General features: G+C 44.5%; 2 protein-coding genes across 4 annotated transcripts in view; both read right to left on the reverse strand.

Annotated features, from left to right (window-relative positions):
- Positions 1-16,216, reverse strand: part of LOC110988107 (putative E3 ubiquitin-protein ligase HERC1) — an 89,351-nt gene extending 73,135 nt beyond the window's left edge. For all 3 annotated transcript variants that reach the window (XM_087136634.1, XM_087136635.1, XM_087136633.1), the window contains exons 1-19: positions 16,081-16,216; positions 13,490-14,459; positions 12,978-13,073; positions 12,026-12,217; positions 11,321-11,488; positions 9,934-10,171; positions 9,122-9,265; positions 7,923-8,050; positions 7,507-7,651; positions 6,570-6,741; positions 5,844-5,978; positions 4,949-5,114; positions 4,570-4,695; positions 4,022-4,222; positions 3,473-3,625; positions 2,886-3,024; positions 1,899-2,090; positions 997-1,218; positions 30-203 (exon numbers count right to left, since the gene is read on the reverse strand). In XM_087136634.1, the coding sequence (XP_086992760.1) occupies positions 30-203; positions 997-1,218; positions 1,899-2,090; positions 2,886-3,024; positions 3,473-3,625; positions 4,022-4,222; positions 4,570-4,695; positions 4,949-5,114; positions 5,844-5,978; positions 6,570-6,741; positions 7,507-7,651; positions 7,923-8,050; positions 9,122-9,265; positions 9,934-10,171; positions 11,321-11,488; positions 12,026-12,217; positions 12,978-13,073; positions 13,490-14,437 (3,739 nt within the window). In that variant the 5' untranslated portion in view covers positions 14,438-14,459; positions 16,081-16,216. The remainder of the gene's footprint in view (positions 1-29; positions 204-996; positions 1,219-1,898; positions 2,091-2,885; positions 3,025-3,472; positions 3,626-4,021; positions 4,223-4,569; positions 4,696-4,948; positions 5,115-5,843; positions 5,979-6,569; positions 6,742-7,506; positions 7,652-7,922; positions 8,051-9,121; positions 9,266-9,933; positions 10,172-11,320; positions 11,489-12,025; positions 12,218-12,977; positions 13,074-13,489; positions 14,460-16,080) is intronic.
- Positions 16,217-16,540: 324 nt separating this feature from the next.
- Positions 16,541-21,956, reverse strand: LOC110989086 (protein FAM221B-like). Its single transcript, XM_022253213.2, has 7 exons — positions 21,854-21,956; positions 20,673-21,013; positions 20,132-20,275; positions 19,846-19,956; positions 19,026-19,223; positions 18,506-18,625; positions 16,541-17,814 (listed from the first exon to the last, which is right to left on the reverse strand). The coding sequence occupies exons 2-7, from the start codon at positions 20,989-20,991 to the stop codon at positions 17,621-17,623; spliced, it is 1,086 nt and encodes a 361-aa protein (XP_022108905.2). The 5' UTR covers positions 20,992-21,013; positions 21,854-21,956; the 3' UTR covers positions 16,541-17,620.
- Between the last annotated feature and the right edge of the window lie 518 nt (positions 21,957-22,474).

A 22,474-nucleotide genomic window follows, 5' to 3' on the forward strand; every position in this document is an offset into this window, starting at 1 on the left:
ACAATTTCTCCGGTACCCTGTAGTCTCACCTTTATTACGTGCATAGTCCTGCATGCTGTTCCATATTGACAGGGCTGGTTCCCTCCCTCTGCCTGTGGCCAAGTCAAGCAAGGTCGCTAGGTCAGGGGTCATCTTGAAATCAGAGAGGTCATAGTCGTCGTCGCCGGAGATGGCTGCTTCGGACACTTTGCTGACTAGTTCCACTGTGGAAGAATTTCAAAAATTCCATCATGGCCCTGAATTTTGAGCTGACCTTGTGTCAGAGTTCACAGGCCAATGCTGTATTGGATACTCTTGTAGCCTATGACTCATTGGGAGATTTTTAGATTGGTCTTTTCCAAACTGGGCAAATAATGACTTGTGTACACCTCAGAGTCAATGGATAATTCAAGCTCTACAGAATCTCACAACGTCCAAGATCTAAATCCACACCAAAACGTATTCCCAGTCTGCAGGATCAGGGTACACACATATCGGCAAGACAACACGTAAGACACAGTTATGTATCAGATCTTAGGGCCAGGAGGGCTAAATGGAAATCTTTCTAAACGTGACTGTTTACATTGTTTCGTCTGTTAAAGTATCTTCATTACCCTGAGATGGGCAAAAGTATCATTTCTAAAGTGCTGGCACTTTCAGTTCCTAAATAAAAGCAACATATCTCCTGGGGGTTGGCAGCATCTTGCTCTCCCCCCCCCCTTCCCTGGATATGCCACTGGTAGGAAATCAATTTTTAACAATAATAATCCTTTAAAAGGCAAAGAATTGTGGACTGCTAGGGTTAATCAACACCCATAGGTAAGACCTTTATCATGATGCTGCCACATTTGCCTTGTTCCCTGTAGACCCACTGGCAATAGTAATACAATTTCACATATTGATCAATGGGAACAGACTATTTTTCCTTCCAACCTCTGTGTGTTTACATTTCTATGAATGGTGAAAAGCAAGATGGCTGCCCCATGATAAAGGTCTATACCATTCAGAAATGCATACCCAAATGTTTCACATTGGTCTCTAGACCGTTGCTGAGTAGCCTGGACACCATCCAGCCGCTGGTCTCGCTCTCCTCCTTGGAGACGGGCACCCAAGCTAGCATGCCAGCTAGGCAACGCCCCACGACCAAGGCGCAGCACCGTTCCAGATCTACCAGCCACACCCATCCCTTGGCAGGCTGTGGGAGGGGTAACGCAGCGGGCTCCACACTGCCAGGGGCTCCTAGTGAAGGAATGAATGAAATAGGGTGATTCATTAGGACCACAGGGTATGGTTCCTGGTGATATCGTCGAGTCCATCACAAGTCCCCACACGACACCTGCAAGTCCAACTAAAGTCATCGAGTCCTAAGCCGAGTCAAAAGCTTTGACGAAAACACCCTCCGTCATTGCTTAACCTGTCAAGCCTGCAGTAGTTTCCATATCAATGTCAAGAGATCCAGACGGCATTGCCAAATTCTCTCGTCAAAGTCATACAGAAACATGGACTTTCGGCAAAGTTCAACTCTGCCAAAGTCTACACCAAGCTGTCAGGGAAGGCTCATACAAACATGCAACCTGGCATAATGGGCATACAACAATGTCCTTCTGCATTATGCATCATTTATTTGCCTTATTTTCTCCTTTTGACTAACAGCTGATACCCAAATTGCCAACAAAAAACCTGACCAACAAAAGTACCATTTTAGCTTTAGAAGTGATTTAACCACAAAGAAATGGTTTTGGACGCCACACTGTTTCCAGCCTTTTGTCAAACGACGCGGCCAACCATCTTTTCCACAAATGTTAGCCTCTTGACATCTTGCAGAATCTGAAGTCAGAGATAGAGGCCAGCATGTCAAGACATCCTGCATTGGACAGATATCTGAATCAATCTCTAACATTTTGATGAAACTGTCGTACCATGTAAAGGCCACTCCAGTTCATGCTCGTCCAGGAGGGCTGCTGCAGGTAGTAATCGGTTGAGCTGATCCAGTTCAGGCAGGAGGGCCAGCAGGCTCAGCATGAGGGGACGTGAGACGCTGACGGGCAGTAGGAGGAGAGAGTGTAGAAGCTGGGACAGCATCGCACCGGCTGCAGATGTGTACAAGACATCTGGAGAAGGCAAAAATGGAATGACTATTATCACCTGGAGTCAGACTGGGTCAAACTGGGTCAATGTGGGTCGAGTAAAGGCTGAACTGGATCAGGATTTGACAGATGTAAATAACTAGCTTGAGATCTGAAGAGCACCAACACCTGCATGTAAAAATGTGGAAGTGAACCACTAACGGGCTTGGGAACATTCATCAGAGTTTCTGTTAAGCAGGCTTAATGTTGGTTTATGCTTTGCTGATCTAAATCCAAAAGTGGGATGAGAAAAACATACAGCTGTACATGTACAATTGACCTGGTGGGGAAAACTATTTGATAAATTTGACATTAAAATTGTTAAAGATGCTTAAGGCTTCTCCATATTAGTTAGATACGTGCTGCAATAGAATTCTGTCCTTATTACATCACACTTCGTTTAAAGGTATGCTTTCCCGTGGTGTTCGATAAACTGTGGGCCTGCGCTGGCTCCACGAGAAAATGCACAAAGTGTGACATCATCTGCACAAATGCCTCCTGCTTTAGGCCATCTTCAGGGTGACATTTCCAATTCAACACACTTTTCTGCTCTGCTGCTGCGAGAATACACTCCTCTGCTTTCAGGCCAACAGCACGGTGCGATACTGTGCAGCCACTTGGCAAAAAAACAACAAACAATAAATTGGCCGGGAACCGCCCACAGGCCAAGCAGTACTCACTACACGGTATATTTGGCTGGTAATCTTCTGCTGCAACAAAAAAATGAGTTGTATACTTTTAAGGGGGTTTGGCAGACGAAGGACATCGGTCCCCACTCACCCCTGAGCTTGTTACGGACTGCCTGGGCTGCCATCCCACCGCTCTGCTGGAGAAGCTTGACCGACCTCTGTAGCACCTCCACGGCATGAGGCAGGAGCAGATTGAGGTGTTTGTGTAGAAGGCCTACACTCCCTGATATCTGTGGAGGGAGGGAATTCAACCATTACACTTTCTAGATCACTCGATCCCTGACAGCCACGGCACACTGCTGAAAACACATTATTCACATAAACTCAATCACTCTTCTTTGGTTATGGTTGTCCACTTTCTCAGAACAGTGGAGGTAGATGTTGTTTACTCTTTCTATGACTTAGCATTCTAGCATTCTCTATGTGGAGACTACGCCTTAATCCACCTTGAGCGGAAGCACCCCCTCATGAGTTTTAAAAGAGCCATGTGGGTTGGGAGTGTTCATTTTTGTCCCTTGCAAAGCGACCATAATGCTACTGTTGGCCACAGTGAATTTACCTTGGCAAGCATATCCTCCATGCTTGAAATATCTGTGCAAGTAGGGAGTAATTCCCTGTTTGGGACAGGAAGGTCAAGGGGCCTACAATGATATTTCAGAGCAACAGTGTCCATTTTACCTCGTCCCCGGCGTTGACGTGACAGTATGCTACCAGATGCTTCTGTAGTGACGACAGCAACTCTCGTAGATGGGCCGGGGGCGCGCCGTCATCACAAGCCATAGACTTCTGGGTCTTGTCGCTGTTCTTCTCCAACTCACCGAAGGCTTGCTCCTGATCAAGGCAAAGATGACGATGTTATCATTACGTGGCCATGCAGAGTGGCGGTTTCTGGCAGTATCAAAATGCTTCACATGGAATTGCTGATCAGGATACTTGTTAATTCTCGGTAATTCTTGGAATTAGACACCATAAAGTGATGAATGCCTTTTTTAATGGAGTGGCTACTGGTACCTGGAATTATTTGTTAATATGGCACGGTACCCTGTTCAAAGTAAGAAATCACTGTGTCGCGCATGTAGTCAAGTGGCTAAGAAATCTGTGTTAATGTAGCAAGCATGTTATCCTTAAAGTATGCCTTAGAAGAATTTTTTATAGAACTATTTTTAATTCCTGCATGATTATTGACAGTGTGCGAGTGGTTTATTCAGCTCCTGGTGGATGGCTTACGGTGTGATATCCTAGGTTACGTAGCAGCGTCTTCATCAACACCTCTGCCAGGTGCATATCCTGACCTGGTGCCAAGGTCAGAGTTGAAGGGTCGGAGGGTTTGGGCTCGGGCTCCCAGTCCAGGGGAGAGGTGAAGCCCAGGAGGGAGGCGACGTGGAGGTTCTCCTGGAGGCTGGTCAAGATGATGCCTAGCTGCATCCTCTGAGGAGGTGATAAGATCAGGGTGGAAGGTCAATCACAACCGCATCTCACACAACAAGTCTTGGGGGCCATTTTGGAGGTGGGAGGAAAAACCTTGGACAAGTATTCCAAGGGAAAACTCATGGAATCGGGTCGGAACTGAAAACCCAATCAACACGCTGGCCAAGACAGGACTCAACCCTTGGGTTGCAGAGGTGGAAGGTGGGGGGAAAAGTACAACCACCTCAATACGAATTCCCTCTAAAACTATAAAGAACTATGAGCCAATGTGGCCGTCTCCCTACACGCTGAATGTGCTTTAACCACTCACAACGGTTACGCTAGCATGGCTTTGTTTAGACTTGTACCTGTCCTTTGGAGAGGCTGTCCCATCGATCAGGCCCCTGTGGCAGCAAAGACTGCAGTAACTCCATGCGTTCCCTCAATGGAGGTAGGAGTAGAGGTGCACCAATGGAGAGCGTTTCACTCACAGCCTGAAAAAGGAACAAAAGGCGTTTGATTTAAGTCAAGTGGTATCACGTTACTCTGTCAGAAATAATTTCAAACTGTCAAAAACAGCTTCTCAAAAAACAGTCTACTTTTGTGGAAAATCATCCTAATTCAGTAACTGTCTTTGGAATTAAAGTGCAAACTGTAAAAAAGAAGTCTTTTTTGTTCAAAATCACTTGGCGCCATTTAGAAGTACGGTGGTCATTGTCGCAAATGCAATGGAAATGTTCGGACTACCTTCTGGACTGACGTGGGAGTCTTGGAGTCCATGAGACGAAACAACAGGTGCCTGAGGGGCCTGGCCTGGCTCCCTAGGATGCTACTGGAGAGCCCCCCAGCCAGCGCCAACTGAAGATGGGTGCAGAGGAGTTTGAGGCAGAGTAGCACAAAGTGTTGGTGCTCCCTAGCCAGATAAACAAAAGATAGCTTTCATTATCAGAAGAGAACCCAATGGCATCTGGTAAGTCTGTCTCAGTAAAGTTAGCCATCAAATGTTTCTGTGCGACTAAGGATGAGGAAACCTACTTCTCATAAAGAAAAGAGGAATACTTGAATATGATTGCCTTTTCTAAATCTGTTGGAATCTTGTGAAGATAACTTGGTCCAAACTTTTTGCTGAACAAGACAGTTTAGCACCTGGGGACAGAGCTGTCTGACAATAACCCCTGCCTTTCAAATAAAAATTCAAATGTAACAAAATGGTCCGATTCTGCTAGGAATGGTAATTTATGCCACGTAGAATTTACATGTCAATCCGTACCTAGAAGTGGTCCAAAGGAATCTCAATAGCATAATGTGAAATTCTCGCTGGTTAACAGTAACAGTTGAAGGCAACCTATTTATCAAATACACAGCAGCATACTAATGTTTGAAACTACATTTATAAACTTGGAAAAGAGTCAAATTTGTTGTTACTACAACTTTATGGAATCAACCTGACGTATGCAACATAAACAATGGTGTCAGTGTCAGTGATGTGTTGCTGGAAGCTTTGCAAAGCAGGCAGGGATGTATTTTGTGACTGTTATCACCGAATAAACTCCTGTTTTGTGAAGAACTGTTGGTTTGGAAGAGAGTAAATGCAAAGATTTTGATTCTTAGCTTGCCTTGCATCAAGTACCTTAAGACTTACCTTGCTGTTGGAAAGGGGGGTGGTGGACTCGGGTGATCGAAGCCATCACAGTAGTGCTCTAGGAAGGACCGGAGGTAGGAGAAGGTCCCCTCCTGGAGATCCACGCAGAAGGGACGGTGCCAGGCCACCACTTGCCTGATACAGTAAAGATGGACAACTTAAGATGAACTGGATGCTAGGATGGTGTGGTGTTAAGCAATAGGGTCCCCTCACTCAACCGAGAGACCAGACATGCATTCAACATTGTTTTAGGCAAAGATCACAGCACTGAGTACAATACAGAGCAGGTAAACCTTTAAACAGTAGCCAGTGCTGGATCAGAAGGGTACCAATGACCACTCATAGTGTCAAGCGTTGATCATCATTCCATTTGACAACGCATTCACTGTCAGGTAAAAAGCATGCCCCTCAGTCAGGTTTGTGACATACCATGTATGGTTACTGACCAAATGCTTGGCTATGACAATGGTTCTGACTTTTCTTCTTTCAAAGTTTTTACCTTCAATACAAGTGCAAGGTTTATTCTGACAGTATGTAGCAACAACAAGAGACCAAGAGAGAGATAAAAAAAGGAAAGTTTTGCCCGGGTAGACCTTCAGCCTATGACCTCCTAAGACCGGCTACTCGACCACTGTCTGCACTTGCAAGTGAGCGGCTGTGGGCTCGAGTCCCAACTGAGGAGACCAGTGCGTATTTCCTTTCCATGCAAGCATGACTGTAACTAACCTGTCCGTCGGCAGAGCAGTCCAGGCGATACTGTGAGAAGTCCCTGCTGAGATTTGGTGGATGGTGACCCCTTCCAGGCCCAAGACCTTCTTGGGTCTCAGGACAGGGCTCGTGGTGTGACCCTGGCCGCACTGGCCCATGGCATTATTGCCCCAGGCGTAGACCTCGTTATCTGCAGCATCAGGCACACAACAGAGACGTTAGTAAAAAAACGAGTAAGTTCCAAACTCCGTCTATCATCAATCCATCCCAAGTTGAAGCGGCAGCCTGGTTGGAAGTTTGACAACTGGGCTCATGCACATGTGCCAAAGATTGTATAATCAAACACAAATTGGTCATGGACGTTCAGCAGGCGATGCCCGTGAACCAGTGCATGTAGGCAGGGAGGTTCCCATTAAAGGATCGTCGTTGCTGTGTAAAAACATGCTCTCTCCTGCTCCCACCAGGGGTGGAGAAGGCTTGTAAAGAGCTGTATTTGTAATGCAATAACTAGAAAGAGAAAACAGGTGGAAACCGGCAATAAACAAACCAGGTATGCAACTGGGACTTGGACAAAAAAACAAGGAAATTCCTATCTTTACAAGACTTTGTACAGTGTTATTTAACTTTCAATGGCATGGGTGTGAAGTGAAAAAAATGGAAATCAGCTGATCCATGGAAAATTTGCTGCCTGAAACAAATGAAATTCTATGTCTGAGCTTGGATTCCAACCTCCCCACCCATGGGTCAACTCCCCCCCCCAGGGATGTTACATTTCCTATAACTCTACTTTCAACCCCTACAGAAGTGAGAAAATTCTTTTGATAAATAATGAACAAGGTGAAAAATTTTGTACAGCGCATCAGCCTTTGGGAAAATGCTGCTGGGATCAAAATATTAGGCCCTTGGTTTGAAACGTTTGATAGTTTTCACTGAAGTGATCATGTTGCTTCCTCACCGTGACTGAGTGCCAGACAGTGGCTGTCACCGCAAGCGATGTCGACGATGCGGGTCATCTGGAGGTCCTCCACTAACTTTGGGCGGAGGGCCGTTGTCTCGGCCGACCCAGACCCTAGGCAAGCGCCATGGCCCCATGCAAAGACCTACATAGAACAGTGAGAGTCGAAACATTATGCCAGGGCAATATTGTGACTCTTATTTCGCTTTGAACATGAATGACCCCGATTAAATCCTGTCATTGTTAAAGAATGGATTTTGTAAATTTACACATTTTGTATTAAATGCCCAATCTGCAGTTTCAATGTGATAAAATGCTCTGTTCAACTGCGTAAAGTGCCTGCTGGACATCAGGTCCAATTTATTTCAAAGTCCTGTTCATTTATGACCTCTTATGAGGTTAATCATGTTTGATACCTGTCCAGTGGACGTCAAGGTAAGAGATGATTGGCTGCCGCAGGCTACCTTACGGATTACCAGACCAATCAGGGCCTCAATCATCTTCGGTTTGTATACCCGGTTGGTGTCCCCGTGACCAAGCTTGCCTGCAGAATGGTAGAGGACAAGATTCAATTGTCCAACAGTACAAACTACACAAATATTTCCTTCAGTTAATGGGAGACTTTGAGACGTATGGTGGCGGCAGACAAACCGGCCCTTTTTTGCAGTTGTGCGCACAGTCACAACTAACGAGCATGCCGAGAACTGGAAGTGCATGCCCACATCAACCAAAAAGGACCATTGTGTCTGCTGCCACCAAGCATCACAGAGTCTCCCAATGCAAACTAATATTAGTATTTTGGCAGATTACAAGTTCCAACAAACATTGCTGGCATACTGGCTACCATCTATTTTTATTCGGGGGGGGAGGATTAAACTGAGAGAAAATGGTGACCAGAGGAGGCACTGATGATTTCAAAGGATTTCAAATGTGTGGTACAAACTGCATGAAGCCTTCTTACTGTGGTGTTTGATTCCCTTATATTCAGAAAACTACACTGGCAAAATACTTTCTGAACATCACAAATACATTTTTAAAGGTAAAACATCTGGTAACTTGAAACTTTTTGTGATGGTGGGAGGGGCATGATCGCTGTTAATAAATCTCTTTCATCTTAACCCTGCCAAGGGCTTGTGGATTCTTCTAAATTTATAATGAGCTTTGGAAAGATTTTTAAAAGGATTGAGGACTGCCACTATAACTTATTGATACACCTCTCTCTTCATTACAGTACGCATATTCCTTGGCCTAGAACAATCGTGTGACCATGCAATAAAAACACATGTCGACTGCAACCTTGTGCAACACAGTGATGTCATAGACTAGTCCCTGTCTGAAACCAAGATGCAATGACTGCGAACCAGGCTATTGACACTTATTGACCATTGTGAGGTGGGTAAGATGATTTTAACACCCTTGGGGATGGCATAGCATCCTCAGCTTTGCCTTCTAGTGTTAAAACATGGCACTTAACATCCCTTGAGAGTTTCAAGTGCAAAGAACGAGCCATTGGTTTCCTACAAAGTAACAGAGACTGAAACATCGACCTTTTCATAGTTCAAAGCAAACATGCCTCTGGAGTTACAATTAATAATTAACACTGTTTTTAACCTACCGTTGTCACCGCCACCAAATGACCAGACAGTCCGTCCGTCCTGTGATATAACTATGGTGTGTGAGCTGCCGCACACTACCTGACCAACGTTACTGATGTCTTTAACCAAGGTCGGTACGTTCCTGCTGTTACTGTCTCCATGACCTGTGAGACAAAAAGGTAAGTTGCACTTCGTCTCTTACCAATAACAGCAAAGCATTTTGACGGACTCTTCACCTTGTGTGTACAGACTTAAAAAGTGTAGATTGAACAATTAATGGTGTGTATGAACCAGCAAAGTATTGTCACAAATCTGCTTCAAATGACCTTGTTGTTAGGTTACACAATGCCTCCTGTTACTTATGTACAGGACTCCATAAGAAATTATTACTCTATAGTGAAAAACATCTGATAGCACGCAGGTACCAGATGACCAAATTAAATCAATTCAGATTTCAATGACAATCCTAATATTAACGATTAGTCACAATACAGCGATTCATCACGAAAGTATCAAAAACCTTCACAACTACGATCCCCGTTCACTGGGCCAGGAAATCAGTTTTTCTTCGGCAGTTCATGATCAGCACAATTCTGTATATCCTCGCTGGTTCCCATTTACATATCCGGGTGGAGAGAGGCATCTGTGGCTGCGCATCTGCCTAAGGAACATGAGCACCATGGAATCTGTGCAGTTCTAGCCCAGGTGCCATCACACATGAGCCCCAAACCAGAACCACTGGGCCACTAGCACATAGGTTCAACTGGTTGAGGGCAGGGTGATCATGTAAGAGGAAGATGAGGAGAAACCTTACTGCCAGGGGACAACTCACCCAGTCTCCCGTAATCTCCTTCCCCCCACGTGTAAAGCTGTCCGTCCTCGGTGACGCAGGCACTGTGACGGTAGCCGGCCGATACGCACACCACCACCTTGCTGGACAGGACGCCGGGTACCAGCTTGGGGTACTTCTGCGTGGAGGTGTTGCCATGGCCCAGCTTGCCGTAATCACCATCGCCCCAGCTGAAGATCTGGCCCTCCGATGTCAGGGCGAGTGTGTGGCCATCAGAACCCTGCACCATGAGAGAAAATATATATTTTACTCCAACACCATTCCAGGATAGGTTCAATGACCATTTATCACACATTGGTCTATTTTGCCTGGTACCCTGAATTTATTTGGTGCACAGGTTACCCGGGAAAAAACCAACCAGTAGTCAATAATGGTTCTCACTCGAACTCTGCCCATGTGGTAAGGGAAAGTTCCTGTTATCATTGGAATGCTCCTCTATTGAACAATGCACATACCTGATGGAAAATTTCCTGTATTCCTATTAGGAACAAGCTGTTCCCAAGTTAGTAACACACACACATGGATCACTATTCCATGCACAGTTCAGAGATGAGTAGTGGGTGTTTCAAACTGAAACCAGTAATGACTATTTGGGGACATTCATTAGCGCTCTGACAATTGGGAACCTCCCTGACTGCACATCTGTAGTCGAGACCTCCAGTGTTGTAGTACTCGTTACTCGAGTACTACTCCAGTACCTTTTTCAGAGTACTCGTACTTCGACGTCAAAGTACTCGTACTCGAACTACAGTTCTTGTACTCGGGCTACAAAATACTTGGAACTCGACATCCAAAAATTGTGCTCGAGCATCAAAGTACTCGATTAACAATACTCGATAAAAAAATCCTTTAAGTTAACTTAATATCGACCCCAACGACCTGATATTCGATATCCTCTTTACACCATTATTAGACCCCACAAGGCTATCACAAGACCAACACAAGTCCTCCAGTCTAAATTTAGGCCACAAGCTACTCAAATGAGCTGCAACAAAAGCATTCCTACATGTACGTCACTGTTACTTGCCACTGGTCTCAACTTGTGACTGGTCTTATATTTGGTCTGGTGACAGTCTTGGGATGATCTCAACTACAACGCTGCTTATTAGAGGAACGCGATCCTTCTGTCATCTGAGTCTGGTTTTCCAATTGTCATTCTCCAACACTAGTATTTGTTTAGAAAATCCTCAAGTTATACTGGCATGTTTCCCCTCCTAGGCTGCATCCAAATCTTTTGTCTAGAGCTAGGTCTAGGTCTTCGTTCCATTAGAAATGCGTGGAGATGCATAGACAATAGACCTAGCCATAGCTCTGGAAGCCCGTTTCGGACACGGCCCTGGCTCCCTCTGCTTACACTATCATCTTATACCTTGGAAGATGATATCTTGGAGATAACATGGCTTTCAAAGTTGAGCTTCTTCAGCTGTGTCTGGTTGTTGGAGTCACCCAGGCCTAGTCTGCCATAGCTACCTTTGCCACAGGCCCTGACGGTGCCATCGGCTGAGATAACAAATGTGCAGTACTGGCCTGCTTCCACCTGTAAAAAAAAATGATTCAAGATATGTTTTCAAGCATCAGAGATGTAGATATGAGTAATTTCCTCATCTCAAAGGGAAATAAGCATGGATTGTGCCAGCAGGGTTTTTATGGTGGAGCTTTCAATCAAGCTCACAAGACATTATAATTCGATTCCCCTCATGCATGAAATAGACCATTATAAAAATGGCTATTAAAGTAATTTTGCCATTGCCTTTCTAGGGGTAGCATTTCATTGGTTCTGGAAATACGGTATCAGTTTGCTCATTGAGTACCGAAGTGAATACATTACACGTACAATTTTATGTGCAAAAGACATTAGCGTGAGAACCAGCGCATGAACCAACACGCGTGCGTACTCCATTCGTTTGCACTACAATTCCTGGTTCAAAAAGTCGCCACACTTTGGTACTCTGTATCACTTCAAAACGGTTCTCATTCTTCCACATTTAATATGACTTTTCACACATTCTAAGGAGGTTGTGAGATCTTCGATTTAACACCCGGCTCAGACATTTAACAACATAGCCTCCATTACCTGCTGGCTCTGTGCAAACAGACCGGCTATCTTGGGCTGCAGGATCTTTTCTTGACTCCCCTCAGCCAACTGGTGGCTGCTGTTACTTCCCCATACGTACACCTCACTGTTCTCCGACACGCTCAGGTTGTTGTGCTTTCTCTCGTTGGGGCAGACACAGGTGCGAGCGTACTCCATGGCCAGACGAGACACCTGTTTTATCACCACACATCCCAAATATATATGTGTCTAAGGACTGGCTGACATTAAATCCACTCTTTCATGTCTCACTTAGCAGAGAGCTTCTGCGTACGGTAAAACTAAACTTCCTCACCGGCACTAGTGAACCTTATGTTGGTCTCTAAAATTAACTACTGAATCTGCCAGCACCTGTGTTCTTTGCACATCAAGATCAGAGGTTCTCTAAGTAACCTCTAACCAGTTTAGGCCTTATATATATAACCTTATAAATGTTGACAAATAGCCAAAGTCAGTGTAAGAGATTAAATTTGATCAAAAAAGCATTTGATTTCTACAGCAAAATAGCCACAGAATATTATACATGAACTGAAATAATACTTTAAGCCCTGCTCGTAAGGTCGAAGAGCTCTCTCAATGCCGGTAGTTTCAATATTTCATGTCAATTTTATATCAAGCTAGAGATTAGACAAAAGGACTTTAGCAAAATCGTTGTGAAAAACAGGATATCCAAGCTGCTATGGTAACTTAAAGGTGTAATGCTTTAACATGCATTTGTGTAACACAACGTGTCCAAAATGGCTTACAGTGCAGCCAAAAGGTATCCAGATACCCATTTTGCCAACATATTGTTGGACGACTAGAACCACTCTACAGCTCATCTTTTCCCAGTGTGAAATACAATCCCTTTTGTCAGAAATGAAAATACAAGAGAGAAAACATTTTTCACATTTTTGCACGAGGTAAGAACTCTTATGTTCTGAAAAAATATTACCTCCTCGATGAGACACAATGCTGCCTGATAGAGTGGACAATGGCCGTCTTCTTGTTTCAACTCTGACAGGACAGAGCCTCTGTCCGCTGATGACCCCTGCAACAAGAGCATCAACAACACTTGTTTGATCAAACAGGCTGAAAGAAGTCAGAAAAACCGACAGACAGAACTTGAGGTTGAGGATCAAACGCCTTCCTGTCTTTGAACATAATTTGGCTGTGACCATAATTGTTTTGAGTTATTCCAACATGGACACTGAAGACTTTTCCTAGCAGAAGCATAAAACATTGAGAAAGCTGATAAATGTTGCTTTTTATTAGGTTTAAATGTTATGCTTAAATTTCACAGCCATTTTATCTTTTTTTCATTCTTTAATCAACATCAATAGAGGAATACGAACAAATTGCCCCAACCCTTTTTTTCTATATTCATGTCTGGTTGTGAGACCATCTTGTGGGTTATGGTTGCATTGGTCACTTGGATCATTTTATAACGTACAAATGTCAACTTACTGTAGCTCTGCGCATTTGACCCAGCACGTTGGTGAAAAATTCAAAGGAGATGACTCCATACTTGGGCTTGTCATTCCGTTCAGCCACACCCACTTGGGAGGTACATGTACCACCACTCACTGCCGCAGAAGACCCCAGGGCCATCTCGACCCAGTCCAAGAGATGCTGCAATGACCCACGCTGAGCTGCTAGGCCAATCACAAGCTGGCAGGATAACTGCTTGCCGTAAGGGTCTGCTCCGGAATTTGGCATCGTCGCAGATTTAAGGAATGTCGTGACCTGCTTGAGGCACTCTGTGCCCAGGGAAGGGATCTTGCTCTCGTTAGCCAGAGACAGCGGAGGCAGTGAGTTGAGCACATCCATGGCTGTCTGCAGGACGTCATTGCAGATGCTGGGGTTCCCGGTGGGCGGAGCCTGTGACCAGCTCTGGCGGAGGAGGGCAAAGAGCAAGCTGAGCCCCGTCCGCACCCCCATCTCCACCAGTGCGTCCGTGCCGAAGGCCACCTGCTTCAGGGCGGCCTTGGGGTCGGCGGCGCCGGCGTGGGCCTGCTGCAACCGCAGCTGCTGCTTGACCTTCTCCTTGTCATGGAACTTGCTGGAGATGGCGTGGAAGAGGCGACGCAGGACGGCCAGCCGCTTCTGAAGCGCCGAGGCGAAGGGAGACTCAGAGCAGACAGCCCGGGCCAGGCTGAGCTGGTTGGCCAGCAGGGCCTCCAGGAAGTGTTCCTGCTCTTCGCCTGATGGCGGCTCGCGCTCGTAGTCCGGCAGTTGGGGTCCCTGGAGGTGCAATGCCTGCCGGGGGGTGCTAATCACCTCTTTATTGGTGACCAGGCGGTCGTACAACTCCAAAGCGCCATCTCTGTTTGCTACCTGGCCCCAGTCTTCTGTCACCCATGTTGCGTTTAGATGCTCCAACCACTTCAACTTCATGGGCATGTTTAAGGGCATCGTGCTTTTTTTGGTGTTACAGCTGTAACAAAATGGCTTATACAAGTTTAGTTTGTAGTAGTGATGACATCATTTCCATGATTGCAATGTGCAGGGTGCAGAGTAAGCATGAGAGCATGTTTACTGGACCTAGTTACTTAGACTAAAAAAGTAGAGTTCCCTAATGTGGCCCTCTATAACGTTTCCATTGAGTTTCCTCATGCAGCATTGCCATACCTCTTTGTTGAGAAACTTCAAATGTATTTAATTAAATGCTGGCACTATTTTCTATTAACACATGCTATTGAAATTTTGTGAACAATTTCAGTGTCTGTCATGAAATTTTGCCCGGAATTCACAAATGGTAGCATCATTTCAGCAGAATGCTCCCAAACGTGCACAGCACTCGAACAGGTCAAAGAAATTAAAAACAAAACAAAATTGGAAACTTGGGCCGACATAAGAAATGATGAGTGGCATGGGAAATTTGTAGCAAGTACAAGTAAGTTAACTCTAGAGAAGGGACAAGAATGTTGACAGCTTAATGAAATTTGAAGTAAAAATGTTGCTCTAGCAAGGAACGAGTGGTGAAAAATCAATGTGCGGCACATTAGAGACTGCGCCACATTAGGGTAGCCTACGGCCGTGTTTGTTCACACAGATCTTGTTCACGATCAGCGATCTCGTTGGTTTACAGACACCAAAACCCGCATAGTGGATGGTGTGAACCAGCATTAGACTCACTGATCAAGATCCAGACGTGTGAAACAAACAGGCCCTACATCAGCAATATTTTCTAACAGGCCTACGTGTATTTCCAGTTCTGGAAGTAACTTTGTAAGAAAACTTGAGATTTTCCTCGCCTTAATTAGTGTTTCTTTGTCAACTTTACAAGTTTTGGTAGTGTTTAAGTCATATTAAGGAAGACAGGTGGTAGCACGACATGAAACACATTCCCTGCATTTTTCCCAATTAGGCCGGTGGCAATTTTCAAAACTGCCATCACTTTTTCTCCAAAATTTCTGAACGATCACCATTCCCGTTATCCCATACACGTACACAGGCCTACATGTACATGGGCGTCATCATGGTCAAAACTGATCATGATGGTCATGATGGTCACGCTGTCTACGACCATATAACCAAGATTTAAAATAGAGGGGAACACACTATCCCACTCCAAGAGAATCTCGGAGGAGCAGAGTTCCACATACGAAGACAGCTTCACCATAACCATTAACACCGTACCATTAATTGTGATCTGCTTGGGGTCTGTACAAGCAAGAGTGGTCTGAAAAATTCTTACCTCTATTAAACATTTTGTTAAAATTGAACTTTTCTGGACATGTTTTTGCTTTCTGATGGCTAATACAAAACAAAGGCCACTGTAGGAAATAATTACGGGCGTCCACATATGGAACTCTTCCATGGTGGTCAAGGGTAGGCCGAACCATAGAGGAATAAGAACACATCCTCCATGGCCTTAAACCAAACATCTCCTCCCCAGCTGACAATAACATTGATTTTTGTGTGGGCTTCATGCAATTGCTGCATATCATCATGGGCCGGCAACACCCGTCATGAGGCTCCTACTAGTCCTAGATAGGGGTCTGTAGCATGCCACAATCACACCAGACTAACGATTTTTGAAAAGGTTTACTTACCGGCTTATTTCTTGCGCGAATGTGACAGGACAAAATCCGTATGCATGTTGGCCTATGCATTTTGGCCTACGCGGTTTGCAAAGACGTCGGCCATTTTATTTGACTAGTCGTGCATATGCTAGTTGTCCATTTTGTACATAGGCGGCGCTCGGTAATTATGGAACGCCAAAGCTGCAGATAATTGTGGCGACAGAACGCGCATTTAATTTGTTGCAAAGCGGGCAAAAAGGCAATTCACTAGCACGCGGCTCAAAGGGGTGGGGCACTTGTATGGAGGTGGCCTATCGTAAAGAGCACATGAAAGTTAGCCTAACAGTTCTGGTTTCAATTTCCAGAATTAACTTCCAATGTACCACAATTCTAAGAAATCATTTCACTGACCTGTCTCAAAACAAACATTTCACCTGATAACCCTCCCCCATCACAATAGCAAACTAACACAAATATGAACAAGCAACGATAAAATACACTAACTTTTATTTAATAAAATATTCAGATTCAATCAACGGTCTCACAGACCATGCACAAAAATGACACAAGAATCATTCACAATGAACATGCAAAAATAAACTAACTTTTTAATATTATTTAGGTAGAATATTCAGATTTATCAAAAAGTACCCAATAACACTTCAAGTTTTTTTTCAAAAGTACATTTCACACTTCCTTAGAAAACCTCACAGTTTTAGGTGACAATATCTTAAGCGCAGACATCCATGCTTCAGGTGACAATCTCAGGTCTTTCTGTAAAGTGTGGTTTAGTGGCAAGGCAACCCAAAGCTTCGCTGAAACTGCATCAGTTGCGACACAACACAGTGTTGTATTTGAGTCCATCCCAAGTCCAGTCACGAGTCCTCTCACAGGGTTAGTCATACGTAACAGGGTGAACAATGACAAAAGAATACTTTTGTCACAGCTCCGTCATTTGAATTGGCTTCAGACTGAATGACTTGTGATGGACTTGTGAGGGACTTACGGGGACTTGTGATGGACTCCCACCACAACACTGCTACAACATGCAAATTCCACATAGAACTGATGGTTCTATCATTCTCAAGTATGCATCCACAACAAAATGATACAAGCGAATCTTCTGACTGCGTTAACATTATCACTGGTCATTTAAAATGGCCCCCACCAATGGTGGTAAGCACTGTGATAATTATAATAATGTGTGGAGCCTCTGTTCCATAGCAGTCACTTCATGCAAAATCCAACACAGTGCTTTCCAACATAAAAAGGGGCCATCGGGGAATGTCAAAGTGAAAGGTCACTGGATGTCGAAACAAACGATCTATGCTGGGCAATCTCCAACTCTACATCTGAGCGAGGCCAAGTACTTGCCAAGAAAGAAATGACTATCACACGCTCCTAATGGAAGCTACCAGCCAGCATTGATGTAGCTACATCCTATGGACTTGTAAGCCACAGTCAGCTACTTTGGCAGTGGCTTAATAAATGGGTGTGTTGAGACACTGATTCCTCCGTGGTATTCAAAGTATGCCTGGTCAATCATGTACAGCAGGGTGACTGAGCCCTATCAGTCCCAGACGGGGTTGAATCCGCTCTTTGCGGGCGGTTTGACCGGGGTGTCTTGCCCAATGGCTGGCCGGCCCCTGGGGATGTTACCCTGACCCTCGACGAGGTCTCTGTAGATGCCCGGGTCACTGTCTACTCCTGTCAGGGCCATATTGCGTAGGTTGGGCATCTCGGCAAAAGGCAGGTAGTCCTCGCCTATGGAAACGACAGAGTAAGGGACCCTTATGAAACAGAAAGTGAGGCAAACATTTGAAGGACGACTGAAGTATACATGAATTCAAATTCCTGACTTTGTCTATTTTTATCTTTTCTACCTTCAAAACAGATTCAGCTGGGATCAAAATGACTGGTGCTCTGTCTTTTTTGTACTCTTTTGATTTTATATGGGTAACTGCAGGTCACACAGCATATCGGGTGGGTGTATGATCCATCAACCTCCTCCCCCCAAAAAACCTCCTTAAACCCCAATAAAATGGGAAAGCTAGGTTAAACAAGAAATTCATTGAGCTGTAACAGAAATAGTGACATAATGCACTAGGTAATGATAGTACAGAGTACTGGGGTAGATAAGTGGGTTGAAAGGGCAATTCTTGAGTCCAATAATTCAAGTGAAATTTAACGAAACACTCTTTTGAAGATCACACAATGTTTGTCATAGTCATTCATTATAATGTAAGACTTATTCAGAGCCATACTTTGAATTTTATCTTTCCCATGCTCTGACCTTTTTTTCAACATATCAGGTTCTAAAAGCTTTGGCAGTCTCCAACAACGTAATATATTAAACTCCACCCAACCAATAATAATGTTTTGGTCTAACATGAGAGTACATTCCGTGTTTCAAGTCACCAAGGCAACTGCCAAAAGACTCAGTACGTGAACTTGCCATATGGGATTTTTTTCTGATGTCGGTCAGCTTCCGTTTCGAATACCGTCACATGTTGTTCCCAGTGTCTGTCACATGCCGCGCAGAGGAAGTTAGAATTGAATCCACTACATCCACAACCTAAGAGAAAGTAGAAATAAGTTGTCACAGTTTATGGAAGTTCAGCGGTTTCAATCCCCAGGCATGGCCGCAGGGGTGTGGTTGCAGTCATCTCTAGCAAAAGCCCTCAAAAGTGGCCACACTCCTCCACATTATCTGTACATTTTCTATCAAAGTAGGACAAACAAAGTACTAGTCTGGGTCTCATAAACGGGAGAGGAGGCGGCCTCAAATGTCAAAATATGTTGCAAAATGAAGTAAACTTGAATGAGGATTAAGAAAAGGAGGCCTAAAACCTTGGCCTAAAAACAGCAACTCCTTCACCTCTCAAATAACAAGCTGAAGAAAGAGTCAAAGGATCCCACAAGCCACTTTCGAACAAAATGACATTTACATCTCAATGCACTGAAAAAGAATGTACTTCTCATTCTACATCTCCTGATCCCAGTACAGTCGTGTTCTTCGTGGGTGTGTTTGCAGCGGCATTTGGCCCGCCACGTTGTTGGATCAAAGTCCCTCCGACGTTGGAACCAAAACTCCCCGATGTCCTCCGGTCTGCCAGGGATAAAGGCGAATGCCTTGCAGGGGCAATGTCGGCAAGGTACGCAGACACTTCGACCTGGAGGAGGGAAAAATATTTGATATAAAAATGCTGAGTTCTTTCGACCGCAATCACATATGGTAACTTCACTGATCTATCCCCTAAAACAATTCACATTTTAAAAGCTCTTAACATTTTACGTTGATTTGTTCAAATGAAGAATCCCTCCCACACCCCCTTCAAATCCAACAAATCTGATCCTCAAAACTGATTTGTGCAATCACTTTTTCAAGTCCTTCAGTTTGGAACACAAGGAAATCTGTCCACTATGGCTCATCGGGCCAGCACTCATCCAAGATTTCCTTGGCAAGAAACATCCAAGAATATTCCTATCTCTCCCGGATGAGGGATGCCAGTCCATTGCAGATGGCTCCCCAGCTAATGCCCGGTTACCCATTTACACTCCTGGGTGAAGAGAGGCAAGCAGGGGTGAAGTGACTTGATCAAGGTCACAATCTATTGCCAGCAAGTGGATTGGAACTAGTGACCCTCTGGTCATGAGTCACACATCCAAACCACTAGGTCTTCTTTCCCCTTTCATATGGAACACAGTCTTCTTTTATGGAACTTGTTAAACCACGGATATAATTGCGAACCAAACGGAAACGAAGGGAGTTTTTATCAATAATCGAGAACTCACCATTATAGGGTGCATGTTCACTTAGTATGTGTCCACAGAAGCATCTTGACTCTCTCCCAACACGAATGCAATCCCAGGTAAATTCTGGGCAGCGCCAACCGATATACACCCCTGAACAAAATAGACAAAATTATAAACAACTGTGTTTCCATAAACATGCTCACAACAATGGCAAATGACAATCCAATGAGCAAAACTGAACAAGTATCTAGAAAAGACACTACTCAACAGGTCAACTCTTATTGAATTTAACTTAACAATCTAAGCCTTCAAACCAGCATTTTACCACTTCGTATTGCCTCAGTGGCCGCCTCTGTCTCAGGATCAAACAGTTTCTTAAGGCGTGGTCCAAATTCTTCTCGATTCATGGCACGAGCGACGGACACCAGCTCTGCCTTCTCAGCTGGGATAACTGGTCGCATGGTGTAACCTGAAAATGGACAAGAAGTCCCGTCTTGCAAGCTCTGTTGTGCCCAACTTTAGCTTCTGATCTTCTTTTCATAATCGTTTTAATAAGAAAATGAAATCATGTAACTGAAAGTCTGTAACACTAAATGCAGGTAAAAAGAATTGTCTCAAGGTAACTTTTCCCTGCAAATTTTGACTGATTCCTGTGAGAATTAAAACAAATTTTGAGAGCCTGACATTTTGATCTTGGTGGAATCTTCCTCTGACTAAAGCAAAGTGCAATGAGAAGCAAGTTCACGACAGTTCATTGAAAACTGAGGGAGGGGTCCAGACACAATGGTACTGGGAATAAAAGGCAGGTAAGAACAAGCACCAATCTATTAGGACGTGCACCTGTCTGGGTATCCTAATCATGTTACCTTCAGGATGGAGCAAGCCATTGTGCTTGGTCATTGCAATCCGCTTGTCTGGATTATTGAAGACTCCCATTGGACCTGCTATGCCATGAGAGCCTCGTGGTACCAGGGCCCTGGTGCCTGGGGCAGCTGGCTGGGGCTGGGTTCTGGTTGGCTGGGAGCGAGACCCCCCTGTTGCCCCAGCTGAAGGTTGTTTAGTCTGTCTGGAGGATCCAGTCTGGGCTCTACTGCCTGAGGTTTTTGGCCGTCCTGCACCCGTACGAGATTGGTCCTCTGCTTGGGGGGATTTTGCCTTAGAGGACTTTGGTCTCGGTGAATTCATTTTGTTTTTTTCATTAAAAATCCTAAAAGAGTAAAGTTTCAGAAAAGTAAGTTTTATTAATCCGAGCTGAATTTCTTATTATGCTATTTCTTAGGCGAAAGTAAGAATATTCCTTGTGGGTGACAAGGTCCAAGGGCTGGACCGATGACGGGCAGACCCAGAGCTGGAAACATGCCGATGACATCCAGAACTTAACAAATTTCCAACATCATGAGCAATATTGAAACTAAATTAAGTGCTGAAATTACCAACATCCAGCAAAACATACTGATGACAACAGCAAAAAACACGACCTTGCCCTTGGGCAGTACAGGTCAGATTTGGGAGGTAGGGCCTAAGCCTGTGTGGGAACTCAATGTGGGGCAGCGCGGACATCCGGAACTCTCGCAAAATAAACCGATTAAAACAGCGCCTACAGCATGCAATGTACGCATGGCACCACCCAGTCAGAGGGTCAGATTACACAATTTTCTTTGATCAGTACTTATGCCGCGCATGTTCACTGCAGTTGTTTTCATCGGTTGCTAGCCTACCCGCCATATTGCGAAACTCCCTGATGTCCGTGCGGCCCCATGATGATTGTTCAGTTGTTGGGACTAAGCTGGAATGATAGGCCTAATTCTGTAGCAGCTCATCCTCTAAAACAGTTAGCCTAACACTGTAATAGGCCCATATCAGGCCTACTGAAGTCTGTAGCAGCAGCACACGGCCTGCAGCATGGCCTGCCATGCCCTCCACGCGGAGTGACTCAAAATTGACTTAGTAACTTAGACCAAGTAATTTTACAGGCTCCAAAAAGGTTAAACGTAAAAATGGCTTTTCTCAGAGTAAACGTAAACTTAGAATAGATCAAATATGAGACCTGAATTTAGCAGAAACCTAAGTTCTTGTTCTTGATTCACATCACGCGATAACACCAGATGCAGTTGAGGGGGCTGCCATTTTGTATCCTATGACGCGCCGACCCTGTTGTCAGGTCATTCTATTTCGAATCTAGGGGGCGGTCAGCCATGAACTTATGTTACCCCTATTGATCTCCATTACGGTTACCCCCAACTGAACAATTAATTGCCAATTTCTCCTTCACTTCAGTACTTCACCACATTTAACACGTAAAAGTAAGCTTAAAACTTTCTGAAAGTATTTGAAATAATTTTCGTTTAATCCTGTAAGCAATAAATTGTAAACAATTTCCTTCCCTGGAAATAGTACAGTCTATACCCCGGAAGAACTGCGCCCACTGTCTTTCAAGGGTGCATTCCACCAAATGGTTGTATTTCTGCGCGCGAGCTTATTAATATTTCGTGATCCCACGGGGTTTTGCAATAAGACATGCCATAATCAGGAAGCATCATAGAAATGTTTCTCTAAATCCCAAATTTTGGACTGATAGTTTCCAGTTTGGGGTATTTCTTTCATAAAAAGCCCCACTTGGCGGACCTATTTTGGATAGAGGCAGGCGGCTACATTCAGAATTGAGCGC

The sequence above is a fragment of the Acanthaster planci genome, linkage group LG05, assembly GCF_054643075.1.
Source record: "Acanthaster planci isolate LZ-2023a linkage group LG05, COTS_SCS, whole genome shotgun sequence".
Classification (NCBI taxonomy): Eukaryota; Metazoa; Echinodermata; class Asteroidea; order Valvatida; family Acanthasteridae; genus Acanthaster; species Acanthaster planci.